This window comes from Leptonychotes weddellii, chromosome 5, assembly GCF_054177405.1.
Source record: "Leptonychotes weddellii isolate Sample4059 chromosome 5, ASM5417740v2, whole genome shotgun sequence".
Classification (NCBI taxonomy): domain Eukaryota; kingdom Metazoa; phylum Chordata; class Mammalia; order Carnivora; family Phocidae; genus Leptonychotes; species Leptonychotes weddellii.
In genome coordinates, this window is record NC_138373.1 from 35,392,598 (window position 1) to 35,414,434 (window position 21,837).

At 63.3% G+C, this 21,837-nt stretch overlaps 2 protein-coding genes across 9 annotated transcripts in view; both read right to left on the reverse strand.

Moving 5' to 3' along the window:
• Positions 1 to 4,725, reverse strand: part of RHOT2 (ras homolog family member T2) — a 45,479-nt gene extending 40,754 nt beyond the window's left edge. The window contains exons 1-18 of one of the 3 annotated variants that reach the window (XM_081820399.1): positions 4,583 to 4,725; positions 4,400 to 4,458; positions 4,241 to 4,322; positions 4,112 to 4,155; positions 3,296 to 3,349; positions 2,793 to 2,845; positions 2,611 to 2,719; positions 2,352 to 2,453; positions 2,172 to 2,270; positions 1,943 to 2,051; positions 1,732 to 1,852; positions 1,331 to 1,415; positions 1,103 to 1,245; positions 926 to 1,026; positions 714 to 844; positions 550 to 630; positions 317 to 439; positions 18 to 220 (exon numbers count right to left, since the gene is read on the reverse strand). In XM_081820399.1, the coding sequence (XP_081676525.1) occupies positions 18 to 220; positions 317 to 439; positions 550 to 630; positions 714 to 844; positions 926 to 1,026; positions 1,103 to 1,245; positions 1,331 to 1,415; positions 1,732 to 1,852; positions 1,943 to 2,051; positions 2,172 to 2,270; positions 2,352 to 2,453; positions 2,611 to 2,719; positions 2,793 to 2,845; positions 3,296 to 3,349; positions 4,112 to 4,155; positions 4,241 to 4,322; positions 4,400 to 4,458; positions 4,583 to 4,619 (1,736 nt within the window). In that variant the 5' untranslated portion in view covers positions 4,620 to 4,725. Of the gene's footprint in view, positions 1 to 17; positions 221 to 316; positions 456 to 549; positions 631 to 713; positions 845 to 925; positions 1,027 to 1,102; positions 1,246 to 1,330; positions 1,416 to 1,731; positions 1,853 to 1,942; positions 2,052 to 2,171; positions 2,271 to 2,351; positions 2,454 to 2,550; positions 2,720 to 2,792; positions 2,846 to 3,295; positions 3,350 to 4,111; positions 4,177 to 4,240; positions 4,323 to 4,399; positions 4,459 to 4,582 lie in introns of those variants that run through there. The other 2 variants (XM_031034302.2, XM_081820400.1) reach the window with 2 other exon arrangements.
• A 242-nt stretch (positions 4,726 to 4,967) lies between these two features.
• On the reverse strand, positions 4,968 to 21,369 carry WDR90 (WD repeat domain 90). Of its 6 annotated transcripts, none has more exons than XM_081820398.1 (43): positions 21,243 to 21,369; positions 20,885 to 20,976; positions 20,562 to 20,738; positions 20,364 to 20,472; positions 19,998 to 20,168; positions 19,607 to 19,736; positions 19,452 to 19,519; positions 18,996 to 19,150; positions 18,698 to 18,916; positions 18,523 to 18,585; positions 18,216 to 18,284; positions 17,508 to 17,618; positions 17,282 to 17,427; positions 17,152 to 17,209; positions 16,586 to 16,704; positions 16,323 to 16,466; positions 16,108 to 16,238; positions 15,914 to 16,030; positions 15,452 to 15,687; positions 15,133 to 15,272; positions 14,797 to 14,927; positions 14,260 to 14,390; positions 13,739 to 13,900; positions 13,406 to 13,534; positions 13,010 to 13,140; positions 12,893 to 12,933; positions 12,612 to 12,743; positions 12,308 to 12,490; positions 11,884 to 11,981; positions 11,143 to 11,245; positions 10,734 to 10,855; positions 10,380 to 10,539; positions 10,093 to 10,283; positions 9,836 to 10,004; positions 9,640 to 9,751; positions 9,297 to 9,468; positions 6,968 to 7,090; positions 6,643 to 6,817; positions 6,417 to 6,547; positions 6,164 to 6,307; positions 5,969 to 6,088; positions 5,798 to 5,882; positions 4,968 to 5,343 (listed from the first exon to the last, which is right to left on the reverse strand). In XM_081820398.1, exons 1-43 carry the CDS (start codon positions 21,250 to 21,252, stop codon positions 5,117 to 5,119), a joined length of 5,637 nt encoding a protein of 1,878 aa, XP_081676524.1. In that variant the 5' UTR covers positions 21,253 to 21,369; the 3' UTR covers positions 4,968 to 5,116. The 6 variants fall into 6 exon arrangements, with proteins under 6 accessions (XP_081676524.1, XP_081676523.1, XP_081676521.1 ...); XM_081820397.1 differs by having other exon boundaries at positions 18,996 to 19,099; positions 20,885 to 21,081; positions 21,243 to 21,357; XM_081820395.1 differs by having other exon boundaries at positions 20,885 to 21,081; positions 21,243 to 21,357.
• Positions 21,370 to 21,837: the final 468 nt, after the last annotated feature.

Below are 21,837 nucleotides of genomic sequence, written 5' to 3' on the forward strand. Positions count from 1 at the left end.
TGGGTGCAGGTACCCACGGGCAAGCGGCCATGGCGGCGAGCCGGGTGAACACAGCAGTGCTGAGTCTGGTCTGGCCGACACACGAGAAGGGGGCAGGGGCAGGCAGCCGGTGTCTGCGGCAGAACTCCGTGGGCGACAGCCCAGGCGGCAAGATGCCTTCGGGCAGGTCTGCCTTGGAGGAGACAAAGAGGCAGGGGGTCTGCCCATCCATGTAGTGGCGCTGCAGAGAGAGGGGCTGCATGAGGGTGCCATCCCGGGCGGCCAAGGCACACGGACTGCCCCAGAGGGACCGGGGATGGGGCGCGGGGTGCCTTGCCTTGTAGACGTCAGCGCAGAGCACGAAGGACCCGGGGTCGCTGCCATCGAACATCAAGCAGGCCACGTCACAGGTGGCATTGGGCTCCGTGGTCAGCAGGCTGTCTGCACTCGCCTCACACAGCTAGACAAAGAGTGGCCTCAGGGAGGGGTGCAAGGTCAGCCCTGTAGGCCACGTTGAGACAGGCCCCCCAGCGCAGACCCAGTGTCTATCCTGGGGACCCCAGCACTCACTATCAGGTACTTCTCCTGCCCGTTGACCTGCACCGTGTTGACGGCATAAACGGCACGCTCCTCAGCGAACTCCCTGGTATCCTGGTGCGGAGGAGGGAGGCGCCTGAAGCTTGCTGGCCCGGACACTGCCCAGAGGCGCCCCCCGCCCCCCTGCAGATGCTCACCCCCAGGCTGCGGCCGAGAAAGGCCTGCAGGAAGGCAGACTTGCCCACTCCGCAGGCTCCCACCACCTTGCACAGGAAAACGTTCCTCTGCGTCTGCCCCTTCTCCTGGTCCAGCCTCTTCTCACGAGTGACTGGGGATGGACAGCCGGAGTGAGTGTGACCAAGGGGGCTGCCAGGGAGGAGCTGGGCTCAGGGCGGGGGCGGGCACCCACCTGTGATGGCGTGGGCTTGGGAGTCCTGCTCGCAGAGGGTCGGGTAGCCCAAGTAACCAAGGTGCTCAAGACAGCGCCGGATGTCCAAGTAGGTCACCAGGCTGGGGGCGGGAGGGATGGGGTCACGGCCGAGCGGCCAGCACAGGCAGTGTTGCCGCGGGCAGGGGCTGAACTCACGTCCACTGGCAGAGGTACCCATGCAGAGACAGCCGGCCAGCCTCGGTGCAGACCTCCAGAGGCAGCTGGGGGCCCCAGGGAGCAGTGGGGAACACGCTGAAGAAGCTCTCCAGCTCTGCAGGCGAGAGGCAGCCATCACGGTCCTGGGGGCAGAGGGGCCGCGGTGACACGTACCTGGAGGCTGGCGGGATCGGGGGCGGTGCAGGGTGGAGGTCATGACTCCCTTACCTGGTCATGCTTCTCAAACACCCTCTGCACAAATTGGTAGCCAAAGTGGTTGAGCTCGGTGCTGCAGCCTGGGGGCACGTGGAGCCTGTGGGGGATGTAGGGGCTGTCCGGTTCCCAGGGGAGCCCCTTGCCCGCCAGGCCCCCCACACCTCCCGTGTCTCTGTCTCGGCACAGGGAGGCTCCTGCACTGCCCCCTCAGCCGAGCACCACGGCAGGAGGGCAGAAAGGAAGGCATTTGGGGCAGGGGGCCATCTGCTTCGTCCTATCCTGACCACCCACAGCGAGGCTGCTCCTAGAAAGGCCGTCGAGGCCCAATCCCAAGGGCCCCCACTGCGGGTCCAAGAGCCCCCAGGCACCCGCCTGACACTGAGAAGGGAGGCTAAGCCCCACCCACCACTCACGGTGGGACAAGGTAGTCAGGGGTCAGCTCCAGCGTGTCTCCGTAGCCGAAGCGTCGCAAGATGGTCCACGTGGTCTCGTGGCGCCCCCGTTGGATAAACAGTGTGTTCAAGAAAAGAAAGCCTGTTCCGAAAGAAACAAAAGAACAAGTAGCACCGAGCACAGCCTGGACCTCTTCCTGCTCCCAGGGCACGGCAAGGCATCAGGACTCACCGTCCAGGGTCAGCCTATCATCCTGCACACCTCCTGCCACGTTCTTGCACACCACCATCTTCACATCCTCCAGGGCCTGAGGGGCCAGTGGGTGCCCAAAGCAGGATTTCTGCCCCCGAGGGAAAGTCGCCATCAGCCAGCCAGCCGCCTCAGTGACTGCTCAGCGTCACTAAGAGTACCTGAGGCTGTGCCCTCAAAGGACGGGCAGCGCCAGCAGAGGGAGCCGCACCTGGAAAGCGTTGAGCTCCTCGTCACTGAGCGCCTGGTCTAGATCCTGGTCTGAGAGCCTGAAGATGCGCGTGAGGGCCTGGGCACACGCGGGCCTCAGCTGCAGGGACAGCCAGCTCAGTACGAACCCCACGCCACCGCTCCCACCGGCCTGGCCACCTCCCCGGTGCCTGCCGCCCACCTGCTTGGCGTCGGGGTCGTAGAGCGGGGCCATGGGGTGCAGCACTGCCTTCTGCGCGTAGTAGAATAGCTCCGAGATGTTCCTCAGGTTCTTGGCAGAGCACTGGTGACCACAGGGACAGACTCAGACACGTGACCAGTACCACAAAACTCAAAGGGGCCCCCCACAAAAGGCAGGCATGGGGTGTCTTCCAGGAGACCTGGGGAGGCCCGCAGGCCCGCAGCTGAGGCCAGCGGCACATGGGCACCCGCCCACACACCTCCACGCACGTCTCGATCTCAGGGAACTGGCTCATGATGGGCAGCACAGCCTCCATCGAGCTCCCCGGCCGCAGGTCCGACTTGTTGCCCACCAGGATGATGGGGACTCTGGAGGAAAGGCCTATGGTCACCATGGATGGGGAGCTGGCGGGGCCCACCCCCCCTGGGCCCTGCCCATTACCTGAGGCCCCTCTCAGTCTCCCCATTCACCAGTGGGATCCACTTGGTTCGTATCTGAAAAGCAAGGGCTAGCCGTGAGGACAGGGGCCTGCCTGTCTTCACGGCTCCCTCCTGGAACTCGTGCCTGGACGTGGGGAGGTCAAGGCCCACTGAGGAACAAAGTCCTGGGCACTGGGAATTGTGGCCACCTGCAGAGAACAGTCAGCAGGTGGGGCCTCATCTGATCCTAGCAGTTCCCAAACACCCCCAAGTGGCCCGGACTCAGCAGCCTAAAACAGCCCCTTCCACAGGCCTGAATAGTTCAGACTTCTAACCACCCACGTACTTTGTGGGGAGGCAGGGCCACAGGAGCTCCCTGGGGAAGCTGTGGGGGTCCTGCATACAGGCCCCCAGTACCCAGAGCCTCGGTCAGCTGGGTGTCCATCTGGAGTCTGTTCAGAGGACAACACGGAGCTAGGTGCCAGCAACAAGGACCTGGGGTGCAGAAGGAGCTCTTGCCCTCACCTTCTCAATGGTGGCCTCCTCAGACACGTCGTACACCATACACACCACGTTTGCCTGTGGGAAAGGGGGTGAGGCACGGCATGACCACAGGCTTCCTGCTCCACGCCGCCCTTGATAAGGCCAGACACCTTAGAACCCCACCCCTCTTTAGCACCCCTCCAGCCAATGTACCCCAGCCACCATCAGCTGCTTCAACCTGACAAGTCTTCCCCTGTCCTCTTCCACTGGAGCCGCAAGGACTGAGCATGGCAGCTCTGGCGGGTCCCCTGGAAGGCTCAGGACAAACAGCGCCACCCCTAGAACTTGGCACCCTGGCCCCAGCCCTGCGTTCCCGTGTCATTTCAGGCAGAGTGAGTGACAGGGAAAACACCACAAGGGATGATGGTGACAAGAAGGCTGGGTAGCTGTGGCCTTTACCCTGGCCCAGCGATGCCCCAGGACACAGCAGAGGCTCCCCGGGGAGCTCGGTTCAGGCGCAGATCTTCCTGATAACAGATAAGCAGGGCACCCGCTACAGTCCAGCTCAGAGCACTGCACTGGACTACGGGATAGCAGTACAGGTAGCCAAGGCACAGAGCTGGGTAAGGATCACTTTGGAAGGGCAAACAACGGGTGCACAGAGCCATGGAGCTGACCGGCCGTGTGGGAAGCACGGTCCCTCTCCTCCCCAGGTCCCTGCAGGGTGAGCCCAAGGAACCTGACAAGTAGCAGCGCTGAAAGATCATGACAGGAATTAGCAAGGCCTCAGGCACCCTGAGCACCTTAACCTAATCCCTGGGAGGCGGCAGCCGAGGCTCAGCCCTCAGGACACTGTACCTTCTGAATCTCGTCCTGGAGCTCCTCGGCGGTCTGCTCGGCTTCTGCAGAGAAAAAGACCCTGACTGTGGAACCTGCCCGAATGCCTGCCCCCATCCCCCAGGGCGAAGCGCGGGCGGCCCGCTCTACCTGAGTAGTCCACGATGTGGGTGGGCACCTTCTCCGGGGTGACGTCTGCAGGAATGGTGATCTCTTCAGCGCGGGGAGGGACCTGCAGGGGACGCGGCGTGAGGGCGGCCGGAGGCCGGGGGACGGGCACCGAGGGCTGCGGCCACGCTCGCCTCTTACCTCCGCGGGGAACTCCTCGCCCACGAGCGACAGGATCAGCGACGTCTTTCCCACCTGGGCTGCGCGGGGCGGCGCGGTCAGCGCATGGCCACGATCGCCGCGCCCCCTCCCCACTCCAGCCCGACCCTGGCCCCGACCCGGCGGCCCCGAGACCCCCACCCGGCTCCCCAGCCCGTTGCCTACCCTCGCCCAGGAGCAAGATGCGCACGTCCCGCTTCATGGCGGCTACGCGTATCCCGGCCCCGGCCCCCCCCCCCGACCCCGGCCCCGGCCCCGGCCCCGACCCCGGCCCCGGCCCCGGCCCCGGCCAGCGCTCTCCCACTCGCCCGCACTTCCGGCCCCCGCCCGCACTTCCGGCCCCCGCTCGCCGAGCCACACTAACGAGCCGGGCGGGCCAGAGCGTCCCGGCTGTGCGGCGGCGCCACCGCGCGGGCACACTGGGCATTGCAGACCCTGCCCCGCCCCGGGCCGAGCAGGGTCCTTCGCAGGGAGTGGGCGGGCTGGGGATTTGGCGGAGGCTGCGCTCAGGCCAGGACAGCAAGCGCCCGGAGTGACCAGCTGACGATGCCAGAATGCAACACGCACGTTTATTTGAACTCTACAAGGTAGAAACCTCGAAACAAACCCGCAGGTAAAGAGCCCACAAGCACTTTCCTTAAGTTCAGGTCTTGATGATTGGCAGTCCCAGGTCCGTCTGGTGTGGCGAGACCCAGCTTCTCAGCCAAGCGGGAGCCCTGAGCTCGAGGCCCCCCCGGAGGCCCAGTGGCCTGTGACTTCCCACACCAGGATGTCACTGTGGGCCACTGAGAAGAGCAGCCGGGCAGATGGGGCAAACCTGCAGAGCTGCACCACGTCATCATGGCCGGCGAAGTCCCGCACAGCCCCAGACTCACAGTCCACCAGCCTCAGCACATGCTCTGTGGGCAGATGGCATGGGGCTGGGCCTGGGCAGGCGAAGTGCATGCCCGTCATACCCGTGTCTGTGGAGCTCCGGGGCCCAGGGTCCCCCAACCTGTGCTGGTGCCAGGGCCTCTGGAGGAATGTGTGCTCAAAGCCCTGTGTCCTCCACATCCCAGGGCCCGCTACAGCTGGGACCAGGGGCAGCAAAGCTAATGGGAGGGCCCATCAGCACCCACTGCCCCACCACATGGGGCTTGCTAGGCCCTAAGCTAGGCCACTGAGTCCCTCTGTTGAGGCCCTGGAGCTGGGTGCTGCAATCAGCACCCCACGCCCCTCATCTCCTGACCCTACAACTCCCCTGGGGCATGTGCCCTTACCCCACTTCAGGGATGAGGAACTTGGGGCACTGAGATGAGAGGTATGTCTCAGGTGGGGGTATGGGTGAGTCCCCTCGGCTCCACTCAAGACGGGCTGGAGTCCCATTCCACCAGGACTCACCAGCAAAGCCAATGGCCACGAGGTGGGCTCCGGGGGACAGGCTCAGCGACACGGCATAGAACGGCAGTGGGATCCTCTCCACCACCTGTGGACAGTGAGTGTGAGCCTCCTTTCCCCAGCCCTGGGTCCCTCGGGCTCCTGGCACCACATGGGGGTGGGGGGTACACATGCCTGCTTCTGGTGAAGGTTGTAGAAGGCCACCTCTGGATGCACGCCGAGGCCTGCACACACCAGCAGTGCCCCATCCCAGGGGCAGAAGGCAACAAGACAGGGCAGGGGATGGCTGGCAACCTGTGGAGGGGCAAAGCATGCTGTGGTCAGTTGGGCAGGCACCGTCCCCACCCCTGGTGCCCCCGGGACTCTTACCTCCATGAGAGTGGGTGATGGGGAGCTCAGCCAGTCCACAAGCTCACAGCGGCCCCGAGGCCAGTCGGCAGCCCAGATGCTGATGCGCTGGTCTGAGCTGGCAGCTAGCCACAGGTCAGCACCCTGTGCCCCGAAGTCTCCATACTGGGGGTGGGTAAAGGCCGGTGGGTGCCTTCCGCCCTGCCCTACCCAATCTCCCTCCCCCGCAAGCTTCCCCCAGGCCAGGCCCTGCCAGCTCATGAAGCTACTTCACCTCTTTGTTCGTGCTCTGGATGGTGGAGATGAGAGCACCCCGGTGATCACTCAGTACACGGAAGGTCATCCCCGTGCGGGGGCGGCTCACAGCCACAAGCCCATTCTTGTCTCCGGAGAGGATGATCTGACCTGGGCCAGCCAGGGCCACAGCATCACCCTGCGAGCCCCTGGCCCCCAGCCCAGACAGGTGACTACACGGTCGCCCGCGGGCCCCCACTCCTCACCATCAGCAGAGTAGGCCACAGCCGTCAGCGCAGCCTGGTGGGGGTGCATCTTGAGCTGCATTGCAATTCGGGCAATGCTGAAGACACGCAGCGTGCCGTCACTGTAGCCGGCCACCACCTGCTGCTGCTCTGGGGATCCGCAGGAGGGGGGGCTCCAAGCCAGACAGAGGCAGCTCTGGGGACCCACAGGAGGGAGACACAGGCACTCCCCTGGGGATGGGGAACGTGGGCCCAGCCCCAAGGCTGGAATGGACACTGAGGGAGGACACAGAGGCCAGGCAGGGCTGGGAGGTGGTCTGGACTCAGCCCTGGTGCCCCCTAGTACCTGGTTAAGCACTTGGAACTGGATCAGGAGCTCCATACTGGCCAGGGACCACACTCTCACACTCCCGTCATCACTGCACGTGGCCCAGTGGGATGCGCCGGGGCTGAACACCACCTCGTTCACCTGCAAGGAGCCAGCCAGCGCCCGCTGAGGCTGCCTGGCCCTCGGGCACAGGGGAGACACAACAGGGCCAGGGTCTGTTCTGTCTTTTAAAGATTCTTTTTTTTTTTTCCCCCAAAGACTTTGAGAGAGACAGAAACAGCACAAGCAGAGGGAGAGGCAGAGGGAAAAGGAGAAGCAGACTCCCCGCTGAGCAGGGAGCCCAAAAAGGAGCTCAATCCCAGGACCCCAGGATCATGACCCGGGCCGAAGTCAGCCGCTTAACCGAGTGAGCCACCCAGGCACCCCAAAAGATTCTATTTTTTTTACATAATCTTTGCCCCCGACATGGGGCTCAAACTCACGACCCCAAGATCAAGAGTCGCACGCTCTGCCGAATGAGCCAGCCGGGCGCCCCCGGTGGGTCTTTCTGACGAGAGCATCCATCTCCGCACAAGCCTGCCTGGCCCCATCCACCTCCATGTGGCATGAAGAAACCATCCTGGCCTCCCTCCCAAGTGTCCCCACATGAGACCTGGGTGGGACAGAGTTACAGGAAGCCCCTCGGTCAGTCGAACCTGATGGCTCACTTGCTAAGACAGCACAGAAGGAACCATCCTGGCACGCCCTAATAAGTGGTGACGTGACGATGTGTGACGACATGTCCCCAGAGGGCCGCACACAAAAGGTAAAGGAAGACAGCCCAGGCAGCAGAGCGCAGGAAAAAGGATACAGAGGCCACATGCCCACAAGGGAACACAGAATAGTTTAGCCTAGAACGTGAATTTCAAGGGTAAGTACAAACTCATAATACATCTCACTTAAAAAAAATAGTAATTCAGCTGTTTGGCTGAGCAGTGACTGGCCCCTCTGGCACTCGGGCCCCTATGTCCATTTCCCACAGGAGGGGCCCCCAGACTCTGAGAAGGAACAGCCGAGTCTGGTTCTGGGCAGAGCTACAGAGGGGGAGCCTGGAACACCTTGTCCTTCCACACGAGAGGGAAATCACCAGTGCCCATCAGCTCCAGTCAAGGACTCAGGCCCCAAGTGTGTGGGTGCGGGTGGATGAGGAAACACGGAACACTATCTGGTACTGACCCGCGCTACGCAACAGACAAACCTGTGAGGCTTCGTGCTCAGAGAGAGGAGGCCCACAGCCAGGGATGCCCAGAACAGGTGAGTCCACAGAATCAGAGTTGGTCAGTGAGTCCCAGAGGATGGGCAGGGGAATCGGGGAGGAGGGGGGGTGTTTAAAGGTACGGGGCTTCCTTTTGGAGAGGCGAAATGCCCTGAAATGTGATTGAGGTGACGGTTGTGCAATTCTGTGAATATATCAACACCACAGACTTCAAGCTGATAAGACAACGTATACCTTGTATCTTAACACAGAACCGTCATCAGAAATACACAAGAAGCTCACGATACTCGCCCACCTCAAACTCAAATTTCCTTGATGACAACCATTACATCTGAACAAATGAACTGAGACTAAAAAAAAAGGAAAAGGACTCGGGAGCCAACTCGAAGAAACTGCCACTGGTTAAAGATGGGGCTTGATCAGCATCAAGAAAAACAGTGACCACAAGGAGGCTGGACCCACATTTCCATCCAGCTGCTCACACAGAGCCGCACAAACTTGTAGACCAACGCTGGAGGCTGGGGAATCAAGCCAGCACTCGGGAGACCCGGCCCGGGGGGAGAGACTCGCCCACCCTGCAGCTCCTGCCTGAGCTCTACCTCGGAGAAAGCAAGCTCCCAAGGCCGTCTCTCCTGGTCAGGATCAGACTAGCACCACTGGCAAGTCGTACCTGAATAGTGAGTAATTCTCCAGGCACAATGCCAACAGGCAAGCAGCCCCTGACCAGACCCTGGCCCGGCCTCCAGACCTCTCGGACCCCAGAGAACATAGGGCTGAGAGGCAGGTCCAACCCAGCTGGTGGGAGGTTCCAGGACAAAGCAGCTCGTTTTTTCAACAAGTAAATACAAGAAAAAAAGTAAGAGAAAGGACAGAGGAGGCCAAAAGGCCTGGGTGGGGATGCCTGTGGGTCCTGGGTGGACAAGGGGTAAGCACGCAGCTCTAGGCTGTCCTTATCCGGGGACTCCTGGACCATCTACACACAAACCCGTCTGACTGCTGGGCTTAGACTTGGAACAGGCCGGGGAGAGGAGGAGCAGAGCAGAAACATGGGGCTTACCACCCTGCCTCTGTCCAGGTTGGAAACGCCCTCACCTTGCTCCTGTGGCCACTGATGAGGCGGGTGCTGGTGCCCTCGGCCCAGCTGATGTACCAGAGCGTGCCTGCTGTGGTGCCCACCACGCCCATGTCCATGCTGTCGTGGAAGACCGCACTCACAACAGCCCCATCCAAGGTCAGCTCGCGCTCCATCAACACAGAGCTGGACCTGGGGTGGGGTGGGGGGGGCGGGCAGTGGGTTGAAAGGGCGGCGGCAGCGGCAGCCCTGGGAGCCTGGTGTCCCGGGGGTGTGTCCCTGTCTTCAGGCTGCAGCCCACAGGGGGACCTGGGACACTGGCGCCCCCCCACCCCCGGCACAGCGACGCGCACGGCAGCTCACCTGGCGCGCGAGCCCTTGCATCTCAGCTCCGGCACGGTCCCCACCGCCCACAGGCGCAGTCGCCTGGTGTTGCTGCCACTCAGCAGCCGCGCCCCCGAGCACAGCAGCACTCCTGGGAGGCAGGAGTGGCATGAGCCCCTTCCCCAGAGCCCAGAGCTCGAGACGAGGTCCCCCAGGGAGAGGCCAGGGCACCCACCAATCTCGCCGTCGTCCGCGTCCCAGGCCAGGAAGCAGCGGCCGACACTGGCGTCCCAGACGCAGACCCGGCCGGTGTTGGAGCCGCAGTACAGCAGAGGTGCGGCCCCGAAGCAGAGCGAGGTGAGCTCGCTGGCCCCCACCTCCTCAGGGATGGGCTCTCGCCGTACCTGACGGGACACAAGGGCAGCGTGCATCAGCAACGTCCTGGGGCCCAGCCAGACCCCGTCCTTCAGAACACCCTCGGAGTCCCGGCACCTGGAGGCGGAGGCTGGTCCCACGCTGCTGCAGGAGCCACAGGGTAATGGCACCTTGGCCCACGCAGGCCAGCTCGCCAGCATCCCGGGGGTTGAAGGCCACGCCGTGCACTGGCGCGGGGAGGCGGGTGGAGGACAGGAGCTCATGGGTGGCCATGCTCCACAGGGCCAGAGTGCGGTCCCCATAGTCCCCTGGCGAAGGCACATGCTAGCTGCATCAGCTGCCCAGGGGTCCCAAGACAGGCAGGGAAGTCCAGAGGCCACTGTCCTCCCCACACCCCAACTGACCCAGTGTGACAAGGAGCTTGTCATCTGGCGAAAATGCCAGGGCTTGCACCGCGGTACTGTGGTAAGAAATGAGGTGCCGGCAGGAGCCCCCCGGCACATTCCAGATGCGGATGTGGCAGCGAGAGGCGGTGCCGCTGCAGCCCGAGGCAGAGGCCAGGACCTGGCGGGCAGGAGGGCAGGCAGTCAGCAGGGAGGGGGTGGCCCACAGGCCCATCCTGGTTCTGGCTGGACAGAAGGCTGGAGCAGCATCCCCCATCCTGCTCTGGAGGTGAGAGCCAGCCGTGGTTCTCAAGAATCCAGGCTCTGACCTGCACGTCAGCCCTGGGTGTACAGAGCGGGATGCAAGGCGGGCACCTGAGCATCGTGGCTAAGGGCCAGGGTGGAGATCTCCTCGGGGTGGCCAAGCCAGTGCTGCTGGGCGCCAGAATGCAGGTCCTCCACCACCACCAGGCAGCCACACGTGTAGGCAAAGAAGCCTGTAGGCAGGAAGGGCACCCGGGAGCCAGTCGGCAGGGGCCCGGGGTGCATCCTTCCCTGTTTGCTTCCACAGCCACAGGGGCTCACACCTGGAAAGCCCGCTCCGAGGCCAGAACACACAGGCTATCAGGAGAACGCGTCTTGGCTTGGGCACTGCTCCCACCCTGCCACCCAAACCCTGTACGATGGCAAGTGCTCACGGGCTCTCCCTGGGGCCTGTCCTAGGGGCGGACAGAGCTGGGCCCCTCCCTGCAGCTTCTGGGCTGAGAGCAGGGTGCACCCCCACCTGTATCTGGCTTCCAGACCACATTGGCCCGCCCGTTCCCGTTGTAGCCCACGACGGCCTTCAGGAGCAGACGCTCAACGCTGGCGTCGGAAACAGAGGCACTCTGCGAGGACAGAGAGAGGACGCTGGGGTGCCCGCATAGTGCCCGCCCACCCCCCCAACTCAGGCTCTCCCCCATCAGGCTGGGGCCTGGGATGACGCCTCAGGAGATGCAGACTCCCAGGAGACAAACGGCAGGAACGCAGGCCCCAAAACCCGCACAAAAAGCTAGCAGAGCGGAGGGTGCAGACAGAAAAGTGCGAGTGGGGGGTGTGGGAGGCACCTGGAGGGCAGGGAGGCCAGGTAAGGGCAGCAAGACCCGGGCGGGGGAGGATCTTGGGGAGGGCACAGGTGCGAGAGCAGGAAATGGGAAGCACCCAGGGCCGAAAGGGAGGGCTCATCAGGACACCACCCGGGGCCCCTCTGGGCATCTGCAGGACAGCGAGAGCCTTGGCCAGCCAAGCCAGAGTGCAGGCACAGGGTAGATGAGTCCCCTGTAGGGGAACTGTCACCAAGATCTACATCAAAGCCCTGTCACCAAAGCTGTGAGCTTTGGAAGCCGCCCCAGGGAGACCCCAGAAAACCGAGTTTCCTAGGGAGAAAGAACGCTCCTAGAAACTACAGGGCCATGCCACCCCCACCTCTGGGCCCGTCGGGTGTCTGCTTGTGAAAGGCTTGCGGGGATCCTCCACCCCCACTGACCCTGACCAGCGGGGAGGTCTTATGGCGTGCCAGGAAGTGCCTATAGCAGTCAGGGCGAGCAGAGGGATGCACCTGAGCTCTTCCAATGCTCCGAGCACCTGACAGGGAAAAGGAAGAGGCCTCGAAACATCAAAGCACCCATGACCCCTCAGAGACCCCTCCCTGCACACAGTCACCCGGCACTGCTGGGTAGGACAAGTGTCTGAACCACAGCAGACATGTGGGGTCAGAGGGCGCAGATGGGCTGCATCCCACTGCTAGCCAGGCCCAGCCGGGGCCTCAGACTAGCCTACTTGCCCTGTAGCTCATCTCACAGCTCAGCCCGTCAAGCGGCTAGGCCTCCCTTAGGCCACCTGGAGCCCATGAAACACCTTGGTCGGTCATGAGTATCCCCGCCCCACCCTGCTGCCCCTCTTCTGCTTACTGGACCAATTATGGGGGTGGGGACCCATGCTGAGGCCCCAGGGGGCCCCTGGAGACCCCCAGACCCCGTCTCCAGCCCCACTGGCCTCCTTCACCAGCATGGGCAGGCTTGAGGCCTGATGGAGCCCCTCAGGGCTATGGCTCTCCTCAGAGGGTCCTTCTTCATCTGACAAGGAGAAGGCACCTGGGGAGAGGGGGAAAAGGGAGCAGTGAGAGGAAGGAGCAGAGCAACGTTGCCCCCGCCCCCCCCCCAGGCCTGGACCAGAGACACACCCAGCAGTCCCTCCTGGGCCCTCCACCCTTACCACCATCACCCTTGAGAGGTCCAGCACAGATGCCCAGCTGGAGTGGGGATGCCGGGGATGGCTCAGGCACCTGCTGCCGGGGGAGCCCGTTGGCCCCAGATACCGTGTCCTCCAGCTGCTTTGCATCCAGGCCTGGGGACAGAAAGAGTCAGCCTGTACCACACACCCCCAGTTCTGCACTAGGAACCCCAGGAGAGGAAGGAGTGCTATGCCACCCCCGAGACTGCAGAGCTAGCACCAAAGGTGATCACAAAGCCTGCCCCTGCGGTGGGGCCACTCACTAGTCTCGCAGGTCGGGGGTGCCCCGGGTGAGTCTCCGGCACTGCAGAGACAACGAGAGATCAGATGGGAGGGTGTAGCTGAAGGCCAGTGGACGCAGCTCTAGGGCAGGCACTTGCCTTCCTGGGGGAGACCTCTCTAGGGGACCCAGAATGTCCCAGAGGAAGATGGCATCCCCCACGCTGAGGAGCTGCTGCTGGTCAGGGGTGAAGGCCACAGCGTGTATGGGCTCTGAGTGGCCAATATACACCTGGAGACAAGGGAAGTCAGAGAGAGACCGTCGAGGCACAGCTAGGGCACCACGGTCCTCCCAGCACTGGGCAGAAGCAGCGCTTCACGCTGCAAGACAGCGGACATATCCTGCAGAGCCAGCTGAGAGTCCCCGACCCGCCAGACGGGGGCGCGAGGAGGAGGCTCTTAGGGGTGTCAGGCCCCAGCAGGCACAGGGGAGTTGGGGGTCTCATCCTCTACCCTCCCTGCCACCCACCCGCCGTGCGCCTGCCTGTGGCCCCCACCTGGCAGCCGGGGCAGGCCTTCATTGGGTAGTCCCACACCTTGATGGCCCGGTCAGTGGCCGTCAGCAAGAAGCGGGCATCCCGGCTGAGAGCCAGGGAGGGGCAGGCCACAGGGTGGACACCTGGCAGCTGCAAGAAGCCTTCTTGTCGGTCGGTGAGGAAAGAGCAGAAATCACAGAGCCCCGGACACAGGAAGTCGCCCTTCTCGAGAAATGCCACTTCCGAGGAACAGCAGGCAGCCCGGGCCTCCCCCTCCTCGAGGCACTGGAGGCATTAACGCTGGAGCCCGGAGGGAAGAGGAGGTCAAGCTGCCGACCACAGCCCTGGGCTCACCTCCCGGACCACGCGGCCCGACGTGGTATCCAGCACCGTGACCGTGTTAGAGGACGTGGACACCAGCAGGTGGCCAGGGGGTCCGGGGCCAAAGCAGACGGCCACAGCCGAGTCCAGGCGGCTACTGGCCAGGTCCAGGGCACCGACATCAATTTGCAGCAGCTGGGGGAGAGCAGCAAGCAGCCACCGGGCAGGGCCTCCAGGCAGAGCTTGCACTCCCGGCACCAGAGCACGGGAGGTGAGCAGCCTCAGGCACCCACCCACCACACTCCTGCCTGCCTGTGGCTTACACGTTCTGTGTCTGTGAGTTGAGGCAGCAAGGATCAAATCCTCTCGGGGGTGAGCCTGACCTCCCACCTGCCCCCTCCCACTCCACACAGGGCCAAGGAGAGCCCCTGCCCCTCCCTGCTCCCTCCGCCCTGGTGGAACCCGGGATAGCCATGTGGCCGCCGCTGGGGATATATGCATGGAGTCTGCCAACCAGGCCAACATGGACATACAGAAGATTCCAGCTGACTCACCTCTTCTAGGGAGGCCGCGTTCATGACAGTCACCACATGCCTGGAGGGACCCACGAACGCCAGCAGACGGCTATCCCCGCTAACCACCAGGGCATTGGGGGTTGGGTGGGCGTCCCGGCACACCATGTTAGCTGCCGGCAGCACGGAGGCACAGGGTCAACTGGGTGGAGACCCAAACCTGCCCCCAGCTGTGGCAAACAGACAGCAGTGGGCACGAGCTACGGCTGGGACAGCTGGGGTTCTCCTGGACCACGACCGGCTGCCAAGTGACCGCCTGGCTGGCCCAAGTTACTACCAAGTGGCCACAAGAGGAAACACATGCCCTTGGGTGACCCAACCCCCACCTAGTGCTCAGGCCATTCACCTCCTCCCGGGGCAGGGTTGGCACAGACCCTCACTGACCTTTCGTTTTGGGGGGCCTAAGAAGTTCTAAAACCACACTCAGCCGGGAGCTGTAGGTAGTGAACAAGCCCCACCCCACGGGGAGCGGACAAGGACATGGTCAGGAGGCTGGACGGGGCAGCATGGGGGCCTGACCTGCCACACGTAGGACGCGGCAAGGGGTGCTGGCGCAGTGGTACTGGGCCAAGGTGCCCCAGGAGCAAGAGCTGAACAGGAGGCTGCCGTCGGGGCTGGCGGCCAGGCCGGTGACTGGTCCTCGGTGACACCTGCACCACACAGGGACAGCCACTGCCCTGGCCCTGAGCTGCACCATCCCAGACCGCTCACAGCTGGTCCTGCCTGCGTCCCCAGGGGGCAGCAGGGCATTGGGGCTTTCTGTGGATGGCCCTTTCCTGCCCAGCCCAGCTGCCCACGTACCACCTCAGCTTCCGCCACGGGTGTCTGTGGGGCTGGAGCCAACGGGGCACCCACCTGTGCTCCACCAGAACCTCAGCAGCCTCCAGGCTGAAGGAACGGACGGCCCCACTGCTGAAGCCGCAGAATAAGGCTGGCCGCATGGGGTGGAAGGCGATGGTACACGGGGCCTCCTCAGGGGACCTCAAGTCATAAAGCTGGAGGGTGGGGTCCATGAGGGTGGGCAGGGATGGGGCTACCAGCTGGTCTCAAGAGCCTGAGAGCCCATCTCCCCAGGTGGCCCCACAGACCCGCCAGTGCTTCACGCCTGCCTGGGCCCCACCCACTGGCCCTCAGTCCCTCCCTCTGCGATGGCTCCCTTCTGGCTGCACCCCACCTGCTGCAAGGTCGCCAGGTCCCAGACGCGGACAGTGTGGTCCTGGGACACCGTGGCCAGCTGCCCTCGGCTGCCCTCGGTGGCCAGGGCCAGCACCGGAGCGGTGTGGGAGCGAACCAGCATGCTGTACTCCTGGGATGGGATATCCAGGAAGCCCAGGTGGCCGGAGGATGTGGTAGACAGCACACGTTGACCATCAGGGCTGATGCACACTGAAGTGACTGGGCCCTCGTGCTCTGTGGACAGGGTGGCTCGGTGACCTCCCCGGCCCCCTCCATAACACAGACAAACCCATTTCCTTGCTCTCCGTGGGGTAGGACAGGCAGCTCCCCGATGACCACCCACTCCCTGGCTCAGGACTCGACCCCCTGGAGCCCTGGGACTGACGTCTAGCCAGGGTATGACCCAGAAACACGACCCTCCCAGGGCAACTCTGATGCCAAGACGGTTTCATGGTCCCACCTGCCTCCAGAAGCACAGAAGAGAAGTCCAGGGGCCAGAGGCGCAGGTAGCCATCCTCGGAGCCCATGGCACATAGGGCCTGGGACACGCTGAGGCTGCTGATGCAAATGCCGGGGCCTAGGGGGTGGGGCAGAGTCAGCCCACAGCATCAGGGTGGCTCCCCCGCCCCCCCATGCAGCAAGGGACCCACCTACCCGAGCTAAAGGTCTGCTTCTGTGAGAGAGGGCCGCCAGGGCTCCGCGTGGGCAGGAGGCGGCGAGCATGCCGCACAGCCATGCGCTGGTGGTCGATCTCCAAGATGTGGCCACTGCGGCCGCACACGTAGCTGCTCAGGGAGGCGACAGGTGAGGGCCGAAGGGGCAGGTGGGAACAGGACCCAGCCAGTTACGGGGGTGAGGGTAGAGCTCACAGCATATGGCCATCCTGGGCCCGGCCGAAGGCCAGGTCGGTCAGCTCCAGCACACGGTGCTCCCCCAAGTCCACAGGGCAGGAGCGCAGCTGGCCCCCTCGCAGCCGCCACAGCTGCACGCTGCCCTGCCCGCACGACGCCATCCTGCAGGGCAGAAGCACGATACTGCGGTGGCCCCCAAGCCAGGGAGCGGCAGGCTCAGCCCCCATCAGGGCCTGTGGCTGCCAAGGCCTCATTCCACAGTGCAAGGACAGCACCATCACCTGGTTTCGTCAAAAAGGGCCACCTCAAATGCCTGGATGTCAACCCTGGTGTGCACCTTTGCGAGAAGGGTTGCCGCACCGCCTCGTCCCACCTGGGCCGTGCCCCAGGCCACCACCATCTGCAATAAGCCCGTACTGAGTACCCGCGGCCCACCACCGACCCTACCTGGCCTCCCCCAGGCCTCAGCTCTCCTTCCCTACGCAAGCCCGCCTGAGCGCTCAGTGGCTGAGGGGGTGGGGATGTTGGCCCCATGGCCCAGAAGAAGCTATAGGTGTACCCCTGGGCTTCCACACTCGAAGCTAGGCCCGTCTGTGGGAACAGAGAAAACACCGACCCGCAAGCAGGGCCCGGGCTGAAACACGCCAACGCTTCAAATGCACCTGACTTCGGGATGGCTGACCCGCCAAACACAGCCAGCAGGACAGCAACTCTGTCCATGGGCCTGACAACACGAGGCGGTGCACAGGGCAGGGGGCTTGCCAGGGGAGCTCTGCTTCCTAAGTGTTTAGGACTCTGCCTGCACCCCGGCACGGGCCACCCCACCTCCCTGACCCGGCCCCGGTACCGTCCTCCCGTGGCGGTCCTTGCCGACACCGCAGAGCAGCGCCCCACTGTTGGAAAAGCTGCGGATGGAAAGAAAGCAGTCAGCGTGGCGGGGGCTGGGCCCCCACCCCTCTCAGAGGTCCCACGCCTACCTAAGGGAACAGAGGACATGGGCCGGGCTCCGGAACAGGGACAGGCACTCCCCGGTGTGGAAGTCCCAGAGGCGCAGCATGCTTGGGGGTCGGGTCTGGGCCGAGGCCAGCAGCAAGCTGCTCCCATCCAGCGCCAGGGCAGAAACCTGGAGGAGGTGGTAGGTTGAGGGGACAGCACTGTGCCCGCAGGCACAAGCCTCCCCTGGGTCGGGCGGGTGGCGCCCACCTTGTCCGTGTGGCCGAGAAAGAAGCGCTGCTCGCGGGTGTCAATGTGCAGGACGACGATGACCGCGTGGCAGGGATACACCACAGCAGCCCCGTCCTTAGTCCACAGGGCCTGTGCACAGGGGCCAGATGTGGACATCACAGGCTGCTTGGGCTCTGCTCTCCCCAACCCCAGCACATCCCCCGCCGTGTCAGGAGCACGCGCGCACACACACACAGATGCACACGCAAGACCTCCTCCAAACCCTGTCTGCAATACTAGAAACTGAGTTCAAGTAACAAAATACCAGGACCTACAGACACTCAGTCCGTGTCTAGAAGGACCTGGCAAGCACAGGGCCACAGACCCAAAACTAGCGCCCACACCAGCCCCACACACCAGACAAGCATCAAAGCCTCATGGAACACGTGAGAGCTCTCAGGTCTAGGGAAGCTCAAGCACCCGGGCCATGCTAACGTGGCCTGCACATGCGGCAGAAAAAAGGGACGCCGGGTTGGGAAGTCCACGCTTCTGCTGAACGAATGCTGAGTCATGTGCAGACACAGGCAGAACCAGGCATCCACGGTGTGGGGGCGGGGGGGGAGGGCTCCACACCCTGAGGAAGCTTAGATGTCCACATAGCCACCTTAGGGAGACACGGGCTTTTCCCACTGCCCCCTCTGCGTAACTGACACCCACACGGCCCAGTAAGAATACTGGATCCCTCACCCATTTGGTACTGTGGCCCCCAAAGCCAATGACTCCCTTGAGCCTCAGGATCGGATCCGGGAGAAAGCTCTGAAACAGGCAAACTCACAGTGAGACCCCAGGAGGTGAGGCTCCCATCCCCCTGGGACTGCACCAGCCCAGGCTAGTTTCTCCCTCCCAAGAAAGCAATGCAGTCCCAGGTGGTTTCTGCCGGCTGCCCTGTGTCAGGAAGCCATGATCTGGCCACAGTGCCAGACCCTTTGGGGACCCCAGCTCCTGCCCCTGCCTGCAGTCCAAGGCCTCCACAGATCACCTGGTGCCTCCTTACCCTTGGCTGGAAGAGATTCTTGTCCAGAGCCATCTCCTGCCCATTCTGCTTTCTGTCAGAAAGCTAGATGACAAAAGGTTTCAGAGACCCAGCAGCCCTTACCCACACCTCACCAAGGCTCTACCCACCTCAGTGAAATGGTTTACCCCTCACCTTCCTGGGGGTAGGCACTGACCTCGTGCACGGCCACATCCTCCAGCGCCACGGGCACCATGGTTGGCTTAGGAGCGGACACGTGAACACCGTTGCCAGCCGCATGCTTGTCAGTGACCTCTGGCCCGGTTGAGCACTCTTGGCTACGGTCACTGGGGCCATTCGTACTGGGGACCTCCGAGCGCTCACAGAACAAGCTGACCTCTGGAAGGGGCCTGGGCACTGAGGGGGCCTGGCAAGACTGCAGGGGCATAAGTGCCTGTCAGGACCCTGAGGCCACCACTCTCCAGCCCCATCTCTAAGGACAGAGAAGCACTCACGGCTGTGGGGCCAAACATCTGGACCATGGAGGGCAGAGTGTCTTGGAAGGGATTGCTGAAAGCCACTGGGTGAGGGAGAACCTGCAGCATGCGCCCCAGGAAATCTGGAATGGAGTCAAAGGCCATAGAAGCCACTGAACAGAGCACAGAGAGGCCTGCGGAGAGCATGGTCTCAGTGCCTTGCCCACTCCTCCAAAGCCACAGCAACAGCTCAGCCCACCCTTCTGCCCCGGGCCCCAGCATGCCCTCCTAGTTGGAAAGTTTGAGAACACCAGGCACCCTACACAACTTCCCACGTGATCCTGGCATCTCAGGACAGCCTTGAGGCTAGCCCTGGCCCCTGTGGGCACCTCCCTGCCAGGTTTGCCACCCCCATACAGTATCAACAGCCCCTCCCGTGAAACTCCACATCCCTGTAGGCCTGAGCCTACATCTCTGGTGACTCCACAGGCCCACCTGCCTCAGGAGGGGAACAGCTCTTCCCAACCGGCTCAGGAGATGCTTTTGAGCTGTCGCTTGGAAACCTCGACAGGGCAGAGAGAAACTTAGTGTCCAGGGACCACCCCGACCTCCCTTCACTGACCTCCCGCAGGATTGGCAGAGCCGCTCACCGGATGTGGACATAGTGGTCATACCAGCTCTCCCCCTTTGGCACTGGGAATGCCATTTCTCGAGGTACAGGTGTGACAGGCAGCTTTGCCCGCTGAGCCTCAGCCATAGTAACAGCTACAAAGAGCAGAGCTGGTCCAGGGAAGGAAGCCCATCCAGCTCCCTCTTCCAGCCCAGGCGAGTCTCAACACCAGGTGCCACCAGCCCAGCCACCACCAGCCCCTGCCCCCCACAGGTGCCTCAGGAGCTGGGGGGGCTCCAAGATGGCACAGCACAGGCGTTTCCATCACGGGCTGGGATGTCAGCCCCTCCTGCTGAGAACTCAGGGATTGGGGGAGAGCGCTGGAGCAGGCAGGCTGCAGGATGAGCATAGGACGTAAGTACAGCACTCACCGGGGTCAAAGCACAGGTCGCTGGTGTAAAGGCTCTTCACGAGCAGACTCGCGCACAGCTTGACGCTCTTGAGGTGACCGTAGCGCCGGTTTAGGTACACCAGGAGAATGTCATGCAAATCAAGCTGTAGGCATGTCCAACGGGCACCAGATGGGGCAACACTGGCCAGCTCTGAAGAACGCGAGCCAAGATCAGTGCCTACGGTCTCACCAGCCAGCCCAGGGCACTCTGTACTTGGCCTGCCCCAACCACAACGTCCCCCCAGCACCACCTGTCCTTACGCCTGGGACTGCCCACCTCCCTCTCTGCTCTCAGGCTGCCTCTCCTGGACTACCGCAGCCCGTTCGTGTCCCGTTTCCACATCACCTTTTACAGATAACCCAGCCTCACAGATGAAGGGAAATTGCAGCCACGTGGCCGTGGACTTGAACTCCTTGAAGAGGTTGGAGAAGGACACACGGATGACCTGGCTGTCCTGCAAGGCACAGCATGACCATAAACAGACAAGAAGGACTACAGAAATGCAGCACCACCACCCCCAACCCCCACTCCCAAGCTCGGCACCTCGGTGGCCACATCCAGGTGAATGACGAAGTGCTTGGCTGGCAGGGGCCTGAAGAGCACGTACAGGTACCGGCCAGTCAGCCCCAAAGACTGGGTACTGGTTTTGGGGAGCTGGATGTAATTGCCAGCAGAGACAGAACCCCGGACGCGATACACAGTGCATCTCAGAGTCTTATCCTAAAGAGAAAGAGAGGAGGCAGCACTGTCCACCGAGGGACGCCGAGAAGGGCACCATCGGCATGACCCTGGGGTGGTTCTGACAGGTTTCTCAGGAGGACAGAAGGGGTCTCTACCGCTGCTGCCAAGTCCCCGCGCCCACTTACAGTGACAGGAGCCACATCGCCTTCTTTAGTGGACCGCTTCCACTCGCCCACCTTGAAGTGTCTAAAGACGTTGAGGAACGGGTGCTGCCACACTGGGGAGCCATGATGGTGTGAGGACCCCCATGGGCATGAAGGTGCGTCCCCAGATGCCAGATCCCCGCCCGTGAGGGGGGGCATCCCGCTGTGAGCCTCCAGACCTTCCAGGGAGGGGCCAAAGGCTGGGTCTGTGCTACGCCACCGCCCCCCGCGGTGACAGCCATTACTGCGCGCCAGCCCCGGTCCCACTGGGCCCCCCCGCCCCCCGCGCTGACCGCCCCCCAGACCCCGGCCCCGGCCCCGGCCTCCCGCGCGCTGGTACCTTTCGCCATGGCGTCGCCGCACGCACTTCCCGCCTCTGCCGCCGCGCGCTCCACGCAGGGCACGCAGCGCGCGCTTAGCAACGGCCGCCTGGCAACAGCGCCACTACTGCGGTCACGCGGGCGAGGCCACGTGACCTGAGGGGTGGGGCGGGCGCACGACGGCGCGGCGTTGGCCACGTGACCGCGGGGCGACCAGAGCCGGGTCGCGTGACCGCGGTCGGGGTTGAAGGTTCGCCGGGCTCGCGGTGGGCGGCCTCTCGGGCACCCTGAGAGCCGTCGCGGCCCGGGCCTCTGCGGCCACTCCCAAGCCCGGACCCTATGGCGATGCCCTAGCAAAGCTACAGCGGGAACCAGGGAGGTGCCTGACTTTCTGGGGCCCACCTGTATATCGGGAAGGACACGCACCCCTATGTATGGGAATGCGCTTGTCACACTCACTGCCAGCCCACTGGGCTCCACTCTACTACCTCCAGCCCTCTAGCGTCCACACCTGGGGTACTCCACTCCACTTCGCAGGCAATGCCACCCACCCAGGAGGCAAAGCAGTGTCCCACAGGGCAACTCGGTCTGGGGGGTTAAGACACAGGACTAAGC

What these genes read in the sequence shown, in the direction of transcription:
- WDR90 (XM_081820395.1), bottom strand. An exon ending in CAAGCTCCTTGTCACACTGG is followed by an intron (nt 10,284 to 10,379) that starts GTCAGTTGGGGT and finishes TGCCTTCGCCAG; the next exon opens with GGGACTATGGGGACCGCACT. An exon ending in CGCGGACGACGGCGAGATTG is followed by an intron (nt 9,752 to 9,835) that starts GTGGGTGCCCTG and finishes CCTGCCTCCCAG; the next exon opens with GAGTGCTGCTGTGCTCGGGG.